Source organism: Monodon monoceros, unplaced genomic scaffold (genome assembly GCF_005190385.1).
Source record: "Monodon monoceros isolate NGI ecotype Baffin Bay Population unplaced genomic scaffold, NGI_Narwhal_1 Super_Scaffold_21, whole genome shotgun sequence".
Classification (NCBI taxonomy): domain Eukaryota; kingdom Metazoa; phylum Chordata; class Mammalia; order Artiodactyla; family Monodontidae; genus Monodon; species Monodon monoceros.
In genome coordinates, this window is record NW_021703778.1 from 4,648,985 (window position 1) to 4,670,442 (window position 21,458).

Below are 21,458 nucleotides of genomic sequence, written 5' to 3' on the forward strand. Positions count from 1 at the left end.
CCCCTTTTCCTCTTTTTGTGAGTGTGTATGTGTATGCTTCTGTGTGAGATTTTGTCTGTATAGCTTTGCTTCCACAATTTGTCCTAGGGTTCTAACTGTCCGTTTTTTTTTTTCTTAAAAAATTTTTTTTTCTTATTTTTTATTTTAATAACTTTATTTTATCTTACTTTATTTTATTTTATCTTCTTTCTTTCTTTCCTTCCTTCCCTCCTTCCTGCCTCCCTCCCTCCCTCCTTCCCTCCTTTCTTCCTTTCTTTCTTCCTCTTTCTTTCTTTCTTTCTTTCTTTCTTCTTTCTTTCTTTCTTTCTTTCTACTTTTTCTCCCTTTTATTCTGAGCCATGTGGATGAAAGGCTCTTGGTGCTGCAGCCAGGAGTCAGTGCTGTGCCTCTGAGGTGGGAATGCCAACTTCAGGACACTGGTCCACAAGACACCTCCCAGCTCCACATAATATCAAACAGCGAAAATCTCCCAAAGATCTCCATCTCAACACCAGCACCCAGCTTCACTCAACGACCAGCAAGCTACAGTGCTGGACACCCTATGCCAAACAACTAGCAAGACAGGAACACAACCCCATCCATTAGCAGAGAGGCTGCCTAAAATCACAACAAGTCCACAGACACCCCAAAACACACCACCAGACGTGGACCTGCCCACCAGAAAGACAAGATCCAGCCTCATCCACCAGAACACAGGCACTAGTCCCCTCCACCAGGAAGCCTACACACCCCACTGAACCAACCTTAGCCACTGGGGACAGACACCAAAAACAACGGGAACCATGAACCTGCAGCCTGCAAAAAGGAGACCCCAAACACAGTAAGATAAGCAAAATGAGAAGACAGAAAAACACACCGCAGATGAAGGAGCAAGATAAAAACCCACCAGACCTAACAAATGAAGAGGAAATAGGCAGTCTACCTGAAAAAGAATTCAGAATAATGATTGTAAAGATGATCCAAAATCTTGGAAATAGACTAGACAAAATGCAAGAAACATTTAACAAGAACCTAGAACAACTAAAGATGAAACAAGCAATGATGAACAACACAATAAATGAAATTAAAAATACTCTAGATGGGATCAATAGCAGAATAACTGAGGCAGAAGAACGGATAAGTGACCTGGAAGATAAAATAGTGGAAATAACTACTGCAGAGCAGAATAAAGAAAAAAGAATGAAAAGAACTGAAGACAGTATCAGAGACCTCTGGGACAACATTAAATGCACCAACATTCGAATTATCGGGGTTCCAGAAGAAGAAGAGAAAAAGAAAGGGACTGAGAAAATATTTGAAGAGATTATAGTTGAAAACTTCCCTAATATGGGAAAGGAAATAGTTAATCAAGTCCAGGAAGCACAGAGAGTCCCATAAAGGATAAATCTTAGGAGAAATACGCCAAGACACATATTAATCAAACTGTCAAAAATTAAATACAAAGAAAGCATATTAAAAGCAGCAAGGGAAAAACAACAAATAACACACAAGGGAATCCCCATAAGGTTAACTGCGGATCTCTCAGCAGAAACTCTGCAAGCCAGAAGGGAGTGGCAGGACATACTGAAAGTGATGAAGGAGAAAAACCTGCAACCAAGATTACTCTACCGAGCAAGGATCTCATTCAGATTTGATGGAGAAATTAAAACCTTTACAGACAAGCAAAACCTGAGAGAGTTCAGCACCACCAAACCAGCTTTACAACAAATGTTAAAGGAACTTCTCTAGGCAAGAAACACAAGAGAAGGAAAAGACCTATCATAACAAACCCAAAACAATTAAGAAAATGGGAATAGGAACATACATATCGATAATTACCTTACATGTAAATGGACTAAATGCTCCCACCAAAAGACACAGATTGGCAAAATGGATACAAAAACAAGACCCATATATATGCTGTCTACAAGAGAGCCACTTCAGACCTAGAGACACATACAGACTGACAGTAAGGGGATGGAAAAAGATATTCCATGCAAATGGAAACCAAAAGAAAGCTGGAGTAGCAATTCTCATATCAGACAAAACAGACTTTAAAATAAAGACTACTAGAAGAGACAAAGAAGGACACTACATAATGATCAAGGGATCGATCCAAGAAGATGTAACAATTGTAAATATTTATGCACCCAACATAGGAGCACCTCAATACATAAGGCAAATACTAACAGGCATAAAAGGGGAAATCGACAGTAACACATTCATAGTAGGGGACTTTAACACCCCACTTTCACCAATGGACAGATCATCCAAAATAAAAATAAATAAGGAAACACAAGCTTTAAATGATACATTAAACAAGATGGACTTAATTGATATTTATAGGACATTCCATCCAAAAACAACAAAATACACTTTCTTCTCAAGTGCTCATGGAACATTCTCCACGATAGATCATATCTTGGGTCACAAATCAAGCCTTGGTAAAATTAAGAAAATTGAAATTGTATCAAGTATCTTTTCTGACCACAACGCTATGAGACTAGATATCAATTACAGGAAAAGATGTGTAAAAAATACAAACACATGGAGGCTAAACAATACACTACTTAATAACGAAGTGATCACTGAAGAAATCAAAGAGGAAATAAAAACATACCAAGAAACAAATGACAATGGAGACACAACGACCCAAAACCTATGGGATGCAGCAAAAGCAGTTCTAAGAGGGAAGTTTATAGCAATACAAGCCCACGTTAAGAAGCAGGAAACATCTCGAATAAACAACCTAACCTTGCACCTAAAGCAATTAGAGAAGGAAGAACAAAAAAACCCTAAATTTAGCAGTAGGAAAGAAATCATAAAAATCAGATCAGAAATAAATGAAAAAGAAATGAAGGAAACAATAGCAAAGATCAATAAAACTAAAAGCTGGTTCTTTGAGAAGATAAACCAAATAGATAAACCATTAGCCAGACTCATCAAGAAAAAAAGGGAGAAGACTCAAATCAATAGAATTAGAAATGAAAAAGGAGAAGTAACAACTGACACTGCAGAAATACAAAAGATCATGAGAGATTACTACAAGCAACTGTATGCCAATAAAATGGACAACCTGGAAGAAATGGACAAATTCTTAGAAATGCACAACCTGCCAAGACTGAATCAGGAAGAAATAGAAAATATGAACAGACCAATCACAAGCACTGAAATTGAAACTGTGATTAAAAATCTTCCAACAAACAAAAGCCCAGGACCAGATGGCTTCACAGGCAAATTCTATCAATCATTTAGAGAAGAGCTAACACCTATCCTTCTCAAACTCTTCCAAAATATAGCAGAGGGAGGAACGCTCCCAAATGCCTTCTACGAGGCCACCATCACCTTGATACCAAAACCAGACAAGGATGTCACAAAGAAAGAAAACTACAGGTCAATATCACTGATGAACATAGATGCAAAAATCCTCAACAAAATACTAGCAAACAGAATCCTACAGTACATTAAAAGGATCATACACCATGATCAAGTGGGGTTTATTCCAGGAATGCAAGGATTCTTCAATATACGCAAATCTATCAATGTGATAAACCATATTAACAAAGTGAAGGAGAAAAACCATACGATCATCTCAATAGATGCAGAGAAAGCTTTTGACAAAATTCAACACCGATTTATGATAAAAACCCTTCAGAAAGTAGGCATAGAGGGAACTTTCCTCAACATAATAAAGGCCATATATGACAAGCCCACAGCCAACATCAACCTCAATGGTGAAAAACTGAAAGCATTTCCACTAGGATCAGGAACAAGACAAAGTTGCCCGCTCTCACCACTCTTATTCAACATAGCTATGGAAGTTTTAGCCACAGCAATCAGAGAACAAAAGGAAATAAAAGGAATCCAAATCGGAAAAGAAGAAGTAAAGCTGTCACTGTTTGCAGATGACATGATACTATACATACAGAATCCTAAAGATGCTACCAGAAAACTACTAGGGATAATGAATGAATTTGGTAAAGTAGCAGGATACAAAATTAATGCACAGAAATCTCTTGCATTCCTATACACTAATGATGAAAAATCTGAAAGTGAAATCAAGAAAACACTCCCATTTACCATTGCAACAAAAAGAATAAAATATCTAGGAATAAACCCAGCTAAGGAGACAAAAGACCTGTATGCAGAAAATTATAAGACACTGATGAAAGAAATTAAAGATGATACAAATAGATGGAGAGATGTACCATGTTCTTGGATGGGAAGAATCAACATTGTGAAAATGACTCTACTACCCAAAGCAATCTATAGATTGAATGCAATCCCTATCAAACTACCACTGGCATTTTTCACAGAAGTAGAACAAAAAATTTCACAATTTGTATGGAAACACAAAAGACCCCGAATATCCAAAGCAATCTTGAGAACGAAAAACGGAGCTGGAGGAATCAGGCTCCCTGACTTCAGACTACACTACAAAGCTACAGTAATAAAGACAGTATGGTACTGGCACAAAAACAGAAAGATAGATCAATGGAACAGGATAGAAAGCCCAGAGATAAACCCACGCACATATGGTCACCTTATCTTTGATAAAGGAGGCAGGAATGTACAGTGGAGAAAGGACAGCCTCTTCAATAAGTGGTGCTGGGAAAACTGGACAGGTACATGTAAAAGTATGAGATTAGATCACTGCCTAACACCATACACAAAAATAAGCTCAAAATGGATTAAAGACCTAAATGTAAAGCCAGAAACTATCAAACTCTTAGAGGAAAACATAGGCAGAACACTCTATGAGATAAATCACAGCAAGATCCTTTTTGACCCACCTCCTAGAGAAATGGAAATAAAAACAAAAATAAACAAATGGGACTGAATGAAACTTCAAAGCTTTTTCACAGCAAAGGAAACCATAAAGAAGGCCAAAAGACAACCCTCAGAATGGGAGAAAATATTTGCAAATGAAGCAACTGACAAAGGATTAATCTCCAAAATTTATAAGCAGCTCATGCAGCTCAATAACAAAAAAACAAACAACCCAATCCAAAAATGGGCAGAAGACCTAAATAGACATTTCTCCAAAGAAGATATACAGACTGCCAACAAACACGTGAAAGAATGCTCAACATCATTAATCATTAGAGAAATGCAAATCAAAACTACAATGAGATATCATCTCACATCAGTCAGAATGGCCATCATCAAAAAATCTAGAAACAATAAATGCTGGAGAGGGGGTGGAGTAAAGGGAACCCTCTTGCACTGCTGGTGGGAATGTGAATTGGTTCAGCCACTATGGAGAACAGTATGGAGGTTCCTTAGAAAACTACAAATAGAACTACCATATGACCCAGCAATCCCACTACTGGGCATATACCGTGAGAAAACCAAAATTCAAGAAGAGTCATGTACCAAAATGTTCACTGCAGCTCTATTTACAACAGCCCGGAGATGGAAACAACCTAAGTGCCATCATCGGATGAATGGATAAAGAAGATGTGGCACATATATACAATGGAATATTACTCAGCCATAAAAAGAAACGAAACTGAGCTATTTGTAATCAGGTGGATAGACCTAGAGTCTGTCATACAGAGTGAAGTAAGTCAGAAAGAAAGACAAATACCGTATGCTAACACATATGTATGGAATTTAAGAAAAAAACATGTCACGAAGAACCTAGGGGTAAGTCAGGAATAAAGACACAGACCTACTGGAGAACGGATTTGAGGAAATGGGGAGGGGAAGGGTGAGCTGTGACAAAGCGAGAGAGAGGCATGGACATATATACACTAACAAACGTAAGGTAGATAGCTAGTGGGAAGCAGCCGCATAGCACAGGGATATCAGCTCGGTGCTTTGTGACCGCCTGGAGGGGTGGGATAGGGAGGGTGGGAGGGAGGGAGACGCAAGAGGGAAGAGATATGGGAACATATGTATCTGTGTAACTGATTCACTTTGTTATAAAGCAGAAACTAACACACCATTGTAAAGCAATTATACTCCAATAAAGATGTAAAAAATTTTTTTTAAATGAATATGAGAATACCAAGTGCAAGCAATTCTAGAAGAAAAAGAAGATAGGAATGTTTACTTTTCTGGATATAAAGAGCTATTATAAAGCTACAAGAATTAAGACAGTGTGGTGTTGGCACAGGAATAGAGAAGTAGGCAGCACAGAAAAGAAAGCTCAGAATAGACCAGGTATACCCACATCTGATTTATAACAAAGACAGCACTGCAAATAAATGTGGCAAGGACAGACTTTTTAATAAATGGTACTCAGTTCATTAGATATTATTTGGGAAAAAACGCTTGATTCCCTACTGCACAACATATACAAAAATTAGTTCCAGGTGGATTGTGAACCTAAAAGAGAATGGCAAAATAATATAGCCTCCAAAATATAATATAGGAGAGTATCTTCAGGACCTCAAGGTTCAGATTCACAATATGACAAAATCGTCTCAAACAAGTAACCAAAAGAACTATCCATAAAGAAAAGAAATTGATGCACTGGACTCTTAAAATTAAGAGCTTCTCTCCATCAAAAGATACCATTAAGAGTACGAAGTCACATGGGCTTCCCTGGTGGCGCAGTGGTTGGGAGTCCGCCTGCCGATGCCGCGGACGCGGGTTTGTACCTCGGTGTGGGAGGATCCCACGTGTCGCAGGGTGGCTGGGCCCATGAGCCATGGCCACTGGGCCTGCGCGTCTGGAGCCTGTGCTCCGTGACGGGAGAGGCCACGGCGGTGAGGGGCCCGCGTACCGCGGAAAAAAAAAAAAAAAGAGTACAAAGTCACAGAGTGAAAAGGTATTTGCAATACATATAATCAAAAAAGGGCTTGAAATCTGAATATACAAATAATTCTTCCAAATCAATTTTTAAAGATAAGCAAGACATTAGGAAAAATGGACAAGATGAAAAATATGCTCAATCTCATTAATTATTGGGGAAATGCAATTGAAAACTACAATGAAATTCAAGAACATACTCACCAGAATGGTTAAAATAAAAAGACTTTAAGTGCAAGTGCTGGTCTTCCCTGGTGGCGCAGTGGTTGAGAGTCCGCCTGCCAATGCAGGGCACACGGGTTCGTGCCCCGGTCCAGGAAGATCTCACATGCCGCAGAGCGGCTGGGCCCGTGAGCCATGGCCGCTGAGCCTGCGCGTCCGGAGCCTGTGCTCCGCAACGGGAGAGGCCGCAATGGTGAGAGGCCCGCGTACCGCAAAAAAAAAAAAAAAAAAAAAAAAATGCAAGTGCTGTTGAGGATACGGAACACGAAGACCGCTCGTTCTCTGCTGGTGGAAGTCTAAATTAGTATACTCTCTTTGAAGAACTGACACTGTCAGTTACAACTGAGTACTTGAACATCTTGTGACCCATCAGTTCTACTCCTACACATTTAACCAACTGAAATGCTTGCACATGGGCACCAAGAGACATGTTCCAGGATATTCACAGCAGCAAAAACTGGAAACTGAAACGGCCATTAAGAGCAGAACTGATGATGTATATGTATAGCTGATGCACTTTGCTGGACAGTAGAAACTAACACAACATTGTAAAGAAACTATACTCCAATAAAAATTAATTAAAAAAAAACAAAAACAAGAAAAAAAATTTAACCACTCTTGTGGGTATGTAGTAGTATCACATTGTGATCTAGCTTACATTTTTCTGATGACCAATAATGTTCAGCATGTTTTTATGTGCTTGTTTGCTATTTGTAGATCTTCTTTGTGAAATGCCTATTAAAATATTTTGCCCATTTAAAAACAAAGAGTAGAACTGATGAATAAAGTGTGATATATTCATAAAATGATGAATTCATAACATGAAATGAAATACAGGAACGGAAATGAATGAACTACAGCTAACCAGAAAAACATGAAGGAATCATACTTTTGAATAAAAGGAGCCAGAGACAAATTAGATAGGTAGGTAGATAGATAATAGATAATTTGATTTCCCTTCATAAAACTTTCAAAAACAGATAAACTAACCTGTGGTACCTGTGGTATTAGGAGTTAAGATAGAAGTTACCTTTGGGATGGAGGGAAAGGTAGTCATTGGAAGTGGCTTTTAGGGCGTTGACAAAGTTTTATTTTTTGACCTGAGTAGTGTTTCTTTTTTTTTTTTTTTTTTTTTTTTTTTTGCGATACACGGGCCTCTCACTGTTGTGGCCTCTCCCGTTGCGGAGCACAGGCTCCGGACACGCAAGCTCAGCGGCCATGGCTCACGGGCCCAGCCGCTCCGCGGCATGCGGGATCCTCCCAGACCGGGGCACGAACCCGTGTCCCCTGCATCGGCAGGCGGACTCTCAACCACTGCGCCACCAGGGAAGCCCTGACCTGAGTAGTGTTTCTATGGGAGTTTGCTTTGTGGTATTCCATTAACATTGTGTATTTATGTTGTGTGAGGTTTTCTGTTTGTGTGTTAGATTTCAGTGAAAAATAAGAAAAAAAGGAAAGAAAAATATCCAACAGCGGGTGAGACATAACGGGAAAGAATCCCCAAAAGAGCAATTAAACTGTAGATAGAGCATTATCTGTGATAGTGGTGTTCCTTGAAAGTGTTGTACACTGAATTTTCAAAGCTCTTGGGAACCTCCCAAGTGCTTTACAAGGTCTTTGGGGAGGAAGGAGAAAATGATAAATCTAGATTAAAATATTTTTGTGTTGCAATTCGATGCAAAGTCCATCTGTATGGCCTTCTGAGGTTATTCTGTGTGTTCATGTATTGTCCTAATGCTACATGTAGGACATCTCCCAACAGTCATGTAATTTCTAATGATGTCATCCACTACCTGGTACTCACCTCTCTCACAGAACTGATCATACCTATTCTAACTGCCTGTTTATTTTTCTCTCTACTGTCAATAAAAAATTACTGAAGGCCAGAGACTGTCAAATTTTCTAAGTGCTCTATCCTCAGTTTCTAACACAGTACCTGGCATGTAATAAGCACTTAATGACTACCTGCTCAGCATGTAAATGAAAATTTTATAAATAAATAAATAAATAAAATAAAATCTTTCACAGCACCTTGAAAATTAGTAAGATTAGCAGGGTATTTTGCTTTGAACTCTCTGGGTAATAGAGTCCTCACAGGCTGAAAGTTCTGCCTATAGTATTCCTGCCTTGCAGATATCCATTCATCAGAGTCCCTTTGTAGCTGCATTTATTGAAACATAAACTCAAATTTATTTTCAAATAAACATCGTGTACAAATTATTTGTCAATGGAATCTTATCAAAGCTTTAGCATGTGAGTGATTGTTCCCTTGGATATTGATTGGATATTGCATTTAGAACCGAGGACACTCATGAAAAACATCAGGTTAGAAGAAACACATGTGGATGTACTCTCAAATTCCTTGCTGTTTTATTATTTTCAAATAACTTTCCTTTCTCACACATACAAACACAGAAGCAATTTTTCTAATTGGCTGCTATACTTTCCTCCACAATCACAGAGGTAACAATGATCTTAGTACCTTAAATATATATATTGCAACTTAGAATAAGACCGGAGATAATAAACTTCAAGAAATTTGTTTGGGCACACCACTCTATGAAATTTTAATAACAGGGGACATTTTAAAAACTCAAAATCTTGCAGGACAAGAAATCAAAATTCCATACCTTGGTCACTGCTATAGAAAAGCTGAAGCTGGGAAGCGTGGTGAGGATTACACACATCATCATAACAGGTCTCCTAGCAAAGGAGAAAAAATAAGCAAAAGCAATAATGTACAAGATCAACAGTTCCTGTTACATTTTGCCAATTTTGCAGTTCCTGTTCCATTCATCTATAGTTTTTCTAAGAAGCTACTACTTCCCTATTTCCATTTCCCAAATGTTTGAGTATGGCAAAGGGGAACACACACAAAAGCCGGAATGCTATTCTAGAACAAAGGGGTGAGAGGTTTCCAAATAATTAGCAAACCATCGACTGCTAAAAGCATCACAGTACAAGACAAATGACATTCAATATTTTCAAAATTCATTCATCAGAATCCTGCCCAAGAGTTCAGGGTCTGGCGACCAACTGAAAAAAAGAACAGCATGAACTTCTCAAGTGATACTATACCCCATGTTGTAAAATTGATTTTTCAAACAATATATTTAGAAACAATACACTGTTGGACAGTTAAAGACGACTTGGGGTGGAAACACCTGGATTGTTTTACGTGAGCCACCTCCCCCCAAAAAATCATATAGACATAAAAATCACATAGTTTTTAAATTTGTTTTTGGACCACTTTTTAAGCCTTGCATGATCAAGCAAACAAATAGCTATTGAGATATAATATATAATAGTCTATCATGACAGAGAGAATTAAAATGTACTTTTAACATCACTAATTTATGGGAAGATAAAATATACTCAGAGGTTTTCTATAGTAAAATATTTACCCCCTCTTTCCTTAGTTAAATACGTATTATATGAATTACATATATAGGATAGTATGTGTTTAAGTTCAAAAAGTATTGTTGGAGTCTTACAAATGACTAAGAATTCTTCTTGGTCCCACCATTTCACTCTACCCCAGTCCCATCCTAGATGTTCTAGGTATAGACATAAGATAGGGCAGTGGATAGCCCATCTCTCATAGCCAGACTCGGTACAACCTGCTAAAACCAGAGGTAAGATGGAATTTTAAATTGGTAGCTTTGCCTCCTTCTCTGAGCCCAGATCCAGATTCCTGCAGCACTCAGCTCTCTGAGGCTAGCTGGGGCATTCACAGAGTCCTCTTCTCAGCTTGACCTCTAAAAAATAAGAGTGCCCCAGGGATTATTCCTGCACCCCTTATTTATCTATATTATCTCCCCTGATGATCTCAGCCAATCCCATCGCTTTAAACACCACCCACTTGCCCATGACTCACAAATAGATTATAGTATATATACACTGGCCTCTATCCCGAGCTCTGGACTTGGACACCCAACTATCTATTTGGCACCTCCACTCAGATGTCTAATCTAATAGGCAACTCAAACTTAACATGCCTAAAAAAGAACCCATACTCATTCCAATCATCAAATGCTGTCTGACGATTTAATGCCAAAATGTATTTTGAATCAACCTCTGCTAACACTGTGGTTCTCTCACTATCACATCTCATCTGCAGTGTTTCGTAACCAGTTTCCTGTTAGTGTCCCTCTTCTTGCCTAGCAATATTTTCTCCATAGAGCAAACGTCTGATTTTTCAAATGTAAAACACCTCTTGTTACTGCCCTGCTCAAAAATCACCAAAGCTGGGAGGAGTGGGGAATGGGGAGTTACTGTTTAATGGCTACAGAGGTTCAGTTTTGCCAGATGAAGAGGGTTCTGTGGATGGATGGTGGCGATGGTAGCACACCAATGTTCATGTACTTAATGCCAATGAGCTGTGCACTTGAAAATGGTTAAGATGGTAAATTTTATGCTAGGTGTATTTTACCACAAAATACACTCATTTGTATATTTTAGAGATTTTAAAAATATTTTCAATGTATGACTAATGTAATTAGAATAAAATTGAAACCTATCACTGTTGCCTAAGTGTTCTACGTGATGTGGTTTCTCTTATTTCTCCTCCTCTCTTCACTTAGAATGACCGGCCTCTTCCCCACCATCCACTTAATCCTGCCATACTAGCACCCTGGTTATTCTGTGGTCACACCAAGCTTGCCCCACCTTCGAGGCTTACACTGGCTCTTCCTTTTTGCCAGGGTGTCTCTAGATCGTAGACCTAAATCTAGATCATAGATCTTCCATGTCTGGCTCCTGTGTGCCTATCCCCAAGGTAAGTTCCATGGGACTATGTACCTTATCTGAATTGTTCATTACTTTAGCTCCAGCATTTACAACAATGTTTCTAAATCTTTTTTGTACAATAAACTTCCTGGGAATCTGCTAAATCCTATGGACCCTTCTCAGAATAGAATTTTTAAATGCACAAAATACATAGACTACAAAACAAAGCAATTATATTGAAATACAGTTATCTGGGCTTCGCTGGTGGCGCAGAGGTTGAGAGTCCGCCTGCCGATGCAGGGAACACGGGTTCGTGCCCCGGTCCGGGAAGATCCCACATGCCGCGGAGCGGCTGGGCCCGTGAGCCATGGCCGCTGAGCCTGCGCGTCCGGAGCCTGTGCTCCGCAACGGGAGAGGCCGCAACAGTGAGAGGCCCGCGTACCGCAAAAAAAAAAAAAAAAAAAAAAAAAAGTAATACAGTTATCTACATTCTTTTAAAATTTTGATTTAGTAATATATACACTTATCTAAGAATACAGTGTCTTCTTATTTTCTTTGGAGCATTCAAGATCTAGTGGAAACTGTAGTCTCTCATAATTTCAAGGTAGTGAAGATCATAAACCGTAATCTGAAGTATCTGCGACAATTGTAATGTGATATGAAAAAAAAATCTATGTAATAAAATTACAGGTCCTGCTAATACTACTGTGGTTTGTTACCAACATTCATAATGGAAAGAAATGCCATCTTTCAATCAGAGGTTATCGAAAATAGAGATGTAACTTGTTTCTCATCCAAGTTCAAGAACCCCATAACCCTGGAGAATATCTGGCACAGAGTAGGAATTCAATAAATGCTAAATGAATGAACAGACTAGTTAATAAGTGAATACTAATGCAAATCTGTGTTTTATTTAAGCAGAAATAATGATAACCTGTATTTGAAAATCTTGACTTACTGCTAACATATGCTTCTAATTTATTAATGAGTGGTATGGGTTAAACTGTGTCCTCCCTAAAAGACATGCTGAAGTTCCAACCCCCAGGACCTCAGAATGTAACCTCATTTGGAAATAGGGTCTTTACAGAGGTAATAAGTTAAAATGAGGTCATTAGGGCAGGCCCCCATCCAATAAGACCAGTGGCCTTATATAAAAGGAAATTTGGAGACAGATATGTACAGAAGGAAGATTACATGAAGAAACACAGGAAGACACCATATGAAGATGAAGACAGAAATCAGGGTGATGCATCTATAAGCCAAGGAATGCCGAAGATTGCCAGCAGACCATCAGAAGCTAGAAGAGAGACTTCCCTGGTGGCACAGTGGATAAGAATCCGCCTGCCAATGCAGGAGATATGTATTCAATCGCTGGTCCAGGAAGATCCCACATGCTGTGGAGCAACTAAGCCTGTGCGCCACAACTACTGAGCCTGCATGCTGCAACTACTGAAGCCCACGTGCCTAGAGCCCATGCTCTGCAACAAGAGAAGCCACCACAGTGAGAAACCCGCGCACTGCAATGAAGAGTAGTCCCCTCTCACTGCAACTAGAGAAAGCCCGCACACAGCAGCGAAGACCCAACACAGCCAAAAATAAATTTTTTTTAAAATGTTAAAAAAAAAAAAAAAAAAGAAGCTAGAAGAGAGGCTTGGACTGGATTCTCCCTCATAGCCCTCAGAAGGAACCAAGCCTTCCAACACTTTAATCTCGAACTTCTAGCTTCCAGAACTGTGACACAATAAATTTCTGTTGTTTAAACCACCCAGTTAGAAGTACTTCGTTATGACAGTCTTAGGAAACTAACACAGATTTTGCTATAGGGAAGTGAGATACTGCTGTAACAAATACCCAAAATGTGGAAGTGGCTTTGGAATTCGGTAATGGATAGTCTGGAAGAGTCTGAAGATGCAGGATAGAAAAAGGCTAGATTATCCAGAAGAGAATGTTAGTGGAAATATGGAAGTTAAAGGAGATTCTGGGGAGAGCTCAGAAAGAGGAGAGCTGTGCAGAAAGCCTCTACTGTTCTAGAGAATACCTATATTATTATGAACAGAATGTTGCTAAAAATATGAATATTAAAAGTCCTTTTGGTGAGATCTCTGACAGAAATGAAGACTGTGTTACTGGAAACTGGAAGAGCGGTGATCCTTTTTATACAGTGACAGAGAACTTGGTTGAAATGTGTTCTGTTGAGTATAAAGGAGAACTTGTAAGCAATGAGCTCAGACACTTAGCTAAGGGGATTTCTAAGCAAAGTGTTGAAGGCACTGCCTGGTTTCTCCTTGTTGACTAGAGTAAAATGCAAGAGGAGAGAGATAAATTGAAGAAGGAATTGTTAAACAAAAAAAAAGCCCAGTCTTGAAGATTCAGAAAGTTCTCACCCTATCCATATTGCAAAAGATACAAAAAATGAGGCAGCATGTTCTGGAGACAACAGTAAGGGTGTGGCTTGTGAATCCAATCAACCATCTCAGCAGAAACCCTGACAGCTTGCACTGAAGGGGGACAGAGATGGGACAAAATGAAGAAAGGCTGTGAGACTTCTGGGTACGATCGGCAGGAAACAGGCTAAAACAGAGCTATATGGATGCAAATATGTACTGTCCTTCAAGAAAAGGGAAGAGTGACTCTGATGATGCTTCAGAGGTCAGGGAAGCTGCCGTTGCCACCACAGGCCCAGGGGTTCCCTCCTCAGATCCAGAGAGCAGGGCTGCTGCCCAAGGCCACGAGGGTGGAGCCACCACCTTGATGAGCCCAGAGGACAGTGTCCAGACACAGAGGTTTATTGTCAAGCCTTAAAACTTAGAACTGTTGGCTAAAACCAATATACAGGCAGACCTTGTTTTGCCACGTTTCGTGTTAATAAATTGAAGGTGTGTGGTATCAATGAGACCACACTCAGACATTAACAAGCCAACCAGCGTCCCAAGGAGGCATCCCAAAGAGTAAAAGGTCCAGAAATCATAAGACAAGAAATACTGATGGAGCCTGGACACTGGAGAAGAGAAGATGTCAGTGAGCTCAGAGAAAAGGTCACCCCTAGAAACACAACGTGGGGAGTCGTCACTGTACAAGGGACAGTTTATGAGAGCCAATGAGAGCGCTCGAAAAGTAATAAAAAGGGGTATATGTATACGTATAGCTGATTCACTTTGCTGTACACTTGAAACTAACACAACACTGTACATCAACTAGAGCCCCATAAAATTTTTTTAAAAAGAGAAAGAAATGTGCTCATGCTACTGACAGTGACCATTATATGGGGCTAATTAATTGCTTGTAGCCATGCTAGTGTAATTTCATAACAAGGACAGTACTCTGAAATTGGCAAGTGTTGAATCACTGAAAATTGATTGATGAGGCCAAATTTTTCTATGCAAGTTGAAGTATGCAACTTCTGAATTAAAATGTTTGACACATCTTGGGGGGTGAGGGGTAGGGGGTGGGGGGGTGATGAACTGGGAGAATTGGATTGACATATATACACGAATATGTATAAAATAGATAACTAATAAGAACCTGCTGTATAGCACAGGGAACTCCACTTTGCTGTACAGTAGAAACTAACACAACATTGTAAAACAACTATACCCCAATTTAAAAAAATTCAAAAAAAAATAAATAAAATACTTGATGCATCTTATAAAAAAAAAAAAGGAAAGCAATAAAAAGCGGGAATCAGGGAGCGATGGGTAGAGCTCCCAGCCATGGCCAAATTCACTGGCATATAAAGGGGGGCAGAGGATGTGACATGTACAAGGAAGATTGGAAGGAAGCTACATGGTGGCAGAGTTTATCTCAATACAAGGAAATAAGGAAGGCTCTTCTCATAATCAGAGACACAAAAAGTCGTAAATTCCCTTTAAAATCAGAGGCAGACTGTCTTGTGAGAAATAGTGCCCTAGATGAACGCTAGGGTGCCTTCCAGCTTCAGAATGATGCCAACACTGAATTCTACAAGCAAGGGGAAGCGTAGAGTTTTAAAGGTGGAACTGACGCGCAGACACCATTTTTCAAGCAGATTATGACTCTGTCAACAGGACTGGGAGGGAATGAGGGGGACAGAGAGGCCCAAGGCAAGGACAGCAGATGGTGAAGGCTGCCAGAGCCGCAGCAGGTTAATAAAATGCTCTTCGTGCCTCCTTTTGAACACAAGCGACCAGAACAAGGGATCTGACGCCGGACCTGAACAGGTGAAAAGTTGGGGAACTAGGCCAGAACCTCAAGTGCACACCTCCCTGGAAATCAGCGCCTGACTGGGGAGAGGAAAACAGCCACGAGAGCAAGGTCCTGAATGAAAGAGAAAGATGAAAGAGAAAGAACTCATGGAATCTGGTGACATTGCATATGCAGCAGAGAAAAGCAAAAGTGAATCCATTCACGCTGCTTTACTAGAGATTGTGGGACAAGCAGAGAAAGCCTGTAATCAAGGAGGAGAAAATGATCAGTCCTGAGTGTTTCAGAAGATGACAGACAGACTGAAAGAAAGGGGATGCTCTGGGAAGAGGTAACTGTTAAGCACCAGGGTTTATTTAGTTCGTGGTAACTCACCGATGACCTTCTCAGAGGTGCTGAAAAGAGCGAGCTCTCTTCTCCCCCCTCGGGTTAGCCTGTCACTCGTGTGTGTTACTGTGGACCATTTAGGGGCTCAGACCCCAGACACCCTGGGGTTGGTCTTGGCTCCCTACTCACTGGCTGGGTGGTCTTTTAACCTCCGTGCCCCAATTTCCTCACTTGTTAAATGGGCACTGTAAGCTTTCTTCAAAAAGCTTCGAGAATTAACTAAAGTAATACAGGCGATGTGTTTACAACGCTGCTTGTACATAGTAATTGTTCAGCCAATATTTTCTCTTATTTTACTATGGTGACAGCCATAACTACTACTGCTGCTACCACAACTGCCACCTGAAACAAATCAACAGCAAATCTGGGGGTATATGATATGGATGTAAACAAGGTCAAATGTTCCAAAATGTGGGAGTCTTTCTAACTTAGCACCGTCCAGGATAACCCTGACTTCCACAGCAGTCTGGGAATCCCCAGAAGTCCTCCAGGATTATTTTGCCTGAAGGTACCCTGTCTGAGGACATCTGCTTCAGTTTCCGGCTAGTTTGTCAATGTTTTCACCTATTCACTGATATCCCGGGCAAAGATTCCTCTTATTTACTGGGATATAAAATTTGGTGTGGATATAAAAAGCTTTTCTTCGTTCCTCAAACCAGCTCCCTAGTCTTTGATAAATTATGACAGGCAACCCTAAAAAGGAACAATCATTCCAAAAGAATGAGGAAGTGTTTAACAAGAATAAAGGAAAGAACACCGGATAAAAGTTCAGACTACTTTTGGTTTAGTGTGTGCCTTAAGCTCTCTGACATTGTTTCCTGCCTTATAAAATGGCAATTATATCCATTCCCTCAACTTTACAACACAGGCATGCAGGTCAAGTGAGAAAATGAAAAATAAAACACACACTGTAGAGAACAGACTTGTGGTTGCCGACGGGGAGATGGCGGAGGGTAAGGGATGGACTGGGAGTTTGGGATGAGCAGATACAAACTATCACATACAGAATGGACAAACAATGAGGTCCTACTGTATAGCACAGGGAACTATATTCGGTATCCTGAGATAAACCATAATGGAAAAGAATATTAAAAAATGTATATATATGTATAACTGAATCACTTTGCCATGTGGCAGAAATTAACACACATGATAAATCAACTATACTTCAATTTTTAAAAATAAATAAATAAATAAAAGCATGTTATGTATATATGCAAAATACTTTATAAGATATTCATGATACCACTTTATTGACCCTCATTACTCTCAAAGGATAAAAGAGACTTACAAGATTCTCCAGATATGCAGAGTATCACTTATAACATAGAATTTTCTTCAGTTTTATCACTTTTATCATTACTTCTACCGCTTCTCAGAGTCATTCTGAGGATTACCCCAGATCATGTTTTCAATGGAAACATGATTCAGTCTGAGGTCACAACACTAATATTCATTGGGTCCTTACTATGTGCCAGGAACTGTGCTCGGAACTTTACATGCATAACTTATTCAGTTTCTTAAAACAACCCAATGAAGAAACTAGGTCTTCCCTGTTCTGCTCATGAGAAAACTAAAATTTAAAGAATTTAAAGAACTCACACACGGTCTCCCAATCAGGGTCAATGCTGGGATTTGAACTCAGGTCTGCAACTCTCAGCCATATTGTCAGGGCTTCACTAGCTGGCTGACTCACTCTCTCCTCAATACCAGCCTCACAGGGCCCATGACGCCAACGTGGACATACAGAGAGGTTCTCAAACAGGCCCATCAACAGTGTATCTGTGAATGCTAAGAATCTATGAAATCTCACATAAACAACTATTTAAGTATTCTTCAAAAATAATTCATACTTTCAATCGCTACCTTCTACAGTAGCAATAATGTTTGCATCATCTTCATCTAGGAATCAGGTTATATGACACACGCACGCTATGTTACCACATATATTAAAATATCCTATACTCGTTTTGGGGACCCATAATATAGCGTCCAAATATACATCTTTAGGGGAAATGTATCCTAACGACACTAGAAGAATTGCATTTTTCTTGAAACACACTTTGCATTCAAAGTCAGAAAAAATACAGGAGAAGTTGCATAAGTTAGAAGAAACAGCACACAATAAGATCAGTGTGGGCTCACCAATCCCAGCTCCACCAGTTATAAGTTTTATCACTAGACAAAGTTAATCACATGTTCAAGTTTCCATTTCTTCATCTATAAAACAAGAATACTAGTGCATACCTACTAGGTTGTCATAAAGTTTAACTTTAATAGTACAGAATGTGTAAGGCTCCTAGAATAGTACTCAGTAACAATTTCTTCTTTTCTAGGCCAGTAAGAGGTAATAATGGCTCATAAAAGAGGCCATGAGGGAGCAGTTTCACTGAAATCATAGGTAACCTGTCCTCTATCTAAAACTATTTAGAACACACATGGCCGGCCACACCCACAAATAGAAGAAAAAGACTGGAAGAGTATTTCCCAAAAGAAATCACTGGAAGATGTAATTGTTGTGACAGCCGAAGACAACTTAGCACAAGGGGAGTAGCTGGACCAGATGTACAGACAAAAACAGCAAACAAACACAAACACAAACACTAGGGGGTAGAAATGAAAGACTACTTCTCTTCCTTACTTTCAATTGCCCCCAGAGACTGGGACCTCATCCTTCAAAGAAGCAGTTTCGGGTAGTGGTTAGAAGTACCAATTACAGAATCAGATGGACCTAGGTCCAAAGTATAGTCCTTTCACTCACTTGTCAATTGACCGGGTAAGTTTCTTAACCTCTCCAATCATCAGTTTCGTCTTGGAAATAATAATGATAAGCTCATAAAATATATATACTTCACAAGGTGGTATGGGATGAAATGAAATTCATACATAAATTCTATAGTACATAACAAGTGATCAGTAAAGAAGCAATTATAGCTTAATGACAATAACAATAATATTATATTAATAATAGTAAGCAACATGGGAAGGTTTGCTGCCTGAATGATATTCAGACCTAAGGTCCTAGGGATTGAGCCAATGTAAAAAAACTCAAAGAGCACCTTCCTGGGCATGACCAGCTTGCCACTGGTTTACTCTTGTACTCATTTACACATTCCCCAGCCTGGCCAGGAGTCTTCAACAGTCGAAGCCACTCCTAGCGGGTGTGAGGGGTGGAGGGCCCAGCTCAGCTTCAGACCCACCCCTTAGTTGATGCTGAGGATTTGGGTCAAGTGTTGGAAAACACCTAAACCCCATTGATGCCAGCCACGTGATTTATTTTCGGAAACCTCACAGGAGCTCTGCCCGCGGGGCACTGAGTCCCCTGGTGATTTTGGGGTTGACACCCAGTGTCAGTACCTAAAGAGCCCTTCCTGCGCCCCACGCTTCATGCCTCCCCTGCCACACCCTTGCAACAGGATTTCTCGCTATACTGCTGTGTCTATTACTTTTATATTTCTGCCTTTGCTTGGGTTAAAATTCCCGACTCCTTGCTTTTCAAATGTGTTCTATGTTGTCCAACTTTTTTTTTTGGCCACACCGTGTGGCTTGCGGAATCTTAGTTCCCTGACCACGGATCAAACCAGGCCCCCCAGTGGAAGCACAGAGTCCTAACCACGGAATCGCCAGGGAAGTCCCTATGTTGTTCAACTTTAAAAGATCAGTATGGGGACTTCCCTGGTGGAGCAGTGGTTAAGAATCCTCCTGCCAATGCAGGGGACATATGTTCGAGCCCTGGTCCGGGAAGATCCCACATGCCACGGAGCAACTAAGCCCGTGTGCCACAACTACTGGGCCTGCGCTCTAGAGCCCGCGAGCCACAACTACTGAGCCCATGTGCCACAATTACCGAAGCCCATGCACCTAGAGCCTGTGCTCTGCAACAAGAGAAGCCACTGCAATGAGAAGCCCGCACACCGCAACAAAGAGTAGCCCCCGCTCACTGCAACTAGAGAAAGACTGAGCGCAGCAACGAAGACCCAATGCAGCCAAAAAAAAAAAAAAAAAAAGAAATATGAAAGAAAAATTTAACTTATCAAAGAAAACAAAGAAATCCCAGATGACAAGAACCAGATCTGAAGATTTAAAAGGAAAAATATATGAGGAACAGAAATTATATGTTCTCATTACCTTTACATGGATCAATACAGTCATTAGTTAAACTGAGTTCAATCCATATTAAACCTTGATTTATTTAAAATATTTGTGTTATTATTTGAATTACTTACCCCTCCCCTCACCAAGGTAATAGAATTTACCAACATAGCAAATTTTTTTAAATCTAAGGAACCAATTTGCTTAAAAATCTCAGTTGGTTAATGCTCAAAGGACGCCTTAGAGCTACAAAATAATGCAATATAAACATTTTAACATAGACATTACTTTCAGTTTTACACAAAAGAAAAAATTCTATATTAGAACCTTACAGTTATGATTTCTGTAAATTAACTGTGAAAACTTTGTGCAGTTCTGTGTACAGAGGAATTAGTACAACAATTACTACTCAGAGTATCAGAGATTCATGCTAGCTCTTAGGAACACATGTCAGTAAAAAATGACCCGATAAAAAATATGGAAGATACCATAATAGGAACACATTTATATAAACAGTGATTATTACCTCTCCTTAATCTCACATTATGTACCTGTGTGCTACACTAACATCCTTACCCAGAGTACATGAGAAAATCTCTTTGAAAGCATCCCAGGGGCTCCCTGCTAAAGAATTCTGTTACTTACCATCCTTTGATTTTTTGGTAAAGATGACGTTTCCTGTACAAGAGAAGTTTCACGGGAACCCAAATCAAAAGAGTCACTGAAGATACATAGGCGATGGAACAGGAAACAATCAGCCAATAATGCGTTTTGCCAGGTGTACCCCTTGTGCTTTGATAGGCATCGGCAAACTGTTCCATTATCACCAGCGTGGGGACAGAGAAAGCAGCAAGCTCAAGGAGCTCAAAGAACAGCAGCTTCATCAGTCTCCTCGAAGCCATCCTGGAAGAGCGAGCCTGGGGACCAGACGCTCCCACTCTGACCGGGAGCAGCATATGGACTCACAGACACTGAACTGGGATCAAGTTCCTTGTACTCGAATCACTAACCAGTGACTTTTTATTCTTTTATTGACCCTCATATGGTTCAGTGATCTTCCAACTTAACAACCGAGGTCTCTTAAAGAAACAGAGCAGTTGTGGAAGTGATCA

General features: G+C 39.9%; 1 protein-coding gene across 1 annotated transcript in view; it reads right to left on the reverse strand.

The window, feature by feature from the left end:
- The window catches only part of TMEM236 (transmembrane protein 236), a 47,044-nt gene extending 25,796 nt beyond the window's left edge, over positions 1-21,248 (reverse strand). Inside the window, exons 1-2 of the mRNA XM_029236223.1 lie at positions 20,992-21,248; positions 9,591-9,663 (exon numbers count right to left, since the gene is read on the reverse strand). Of these exons, the coding sequence (XP_029092056.1) occupies positions 9,591-9,663; positions 20,992-21,248 (330 nt within the window). The remainder of the gene's footprint in view (positions 1-9,590; positions 9,664-20,991) is intronic.
- Between the last annotated feature and the right edge of the window lie 210 nt (positions 21,249-21,458).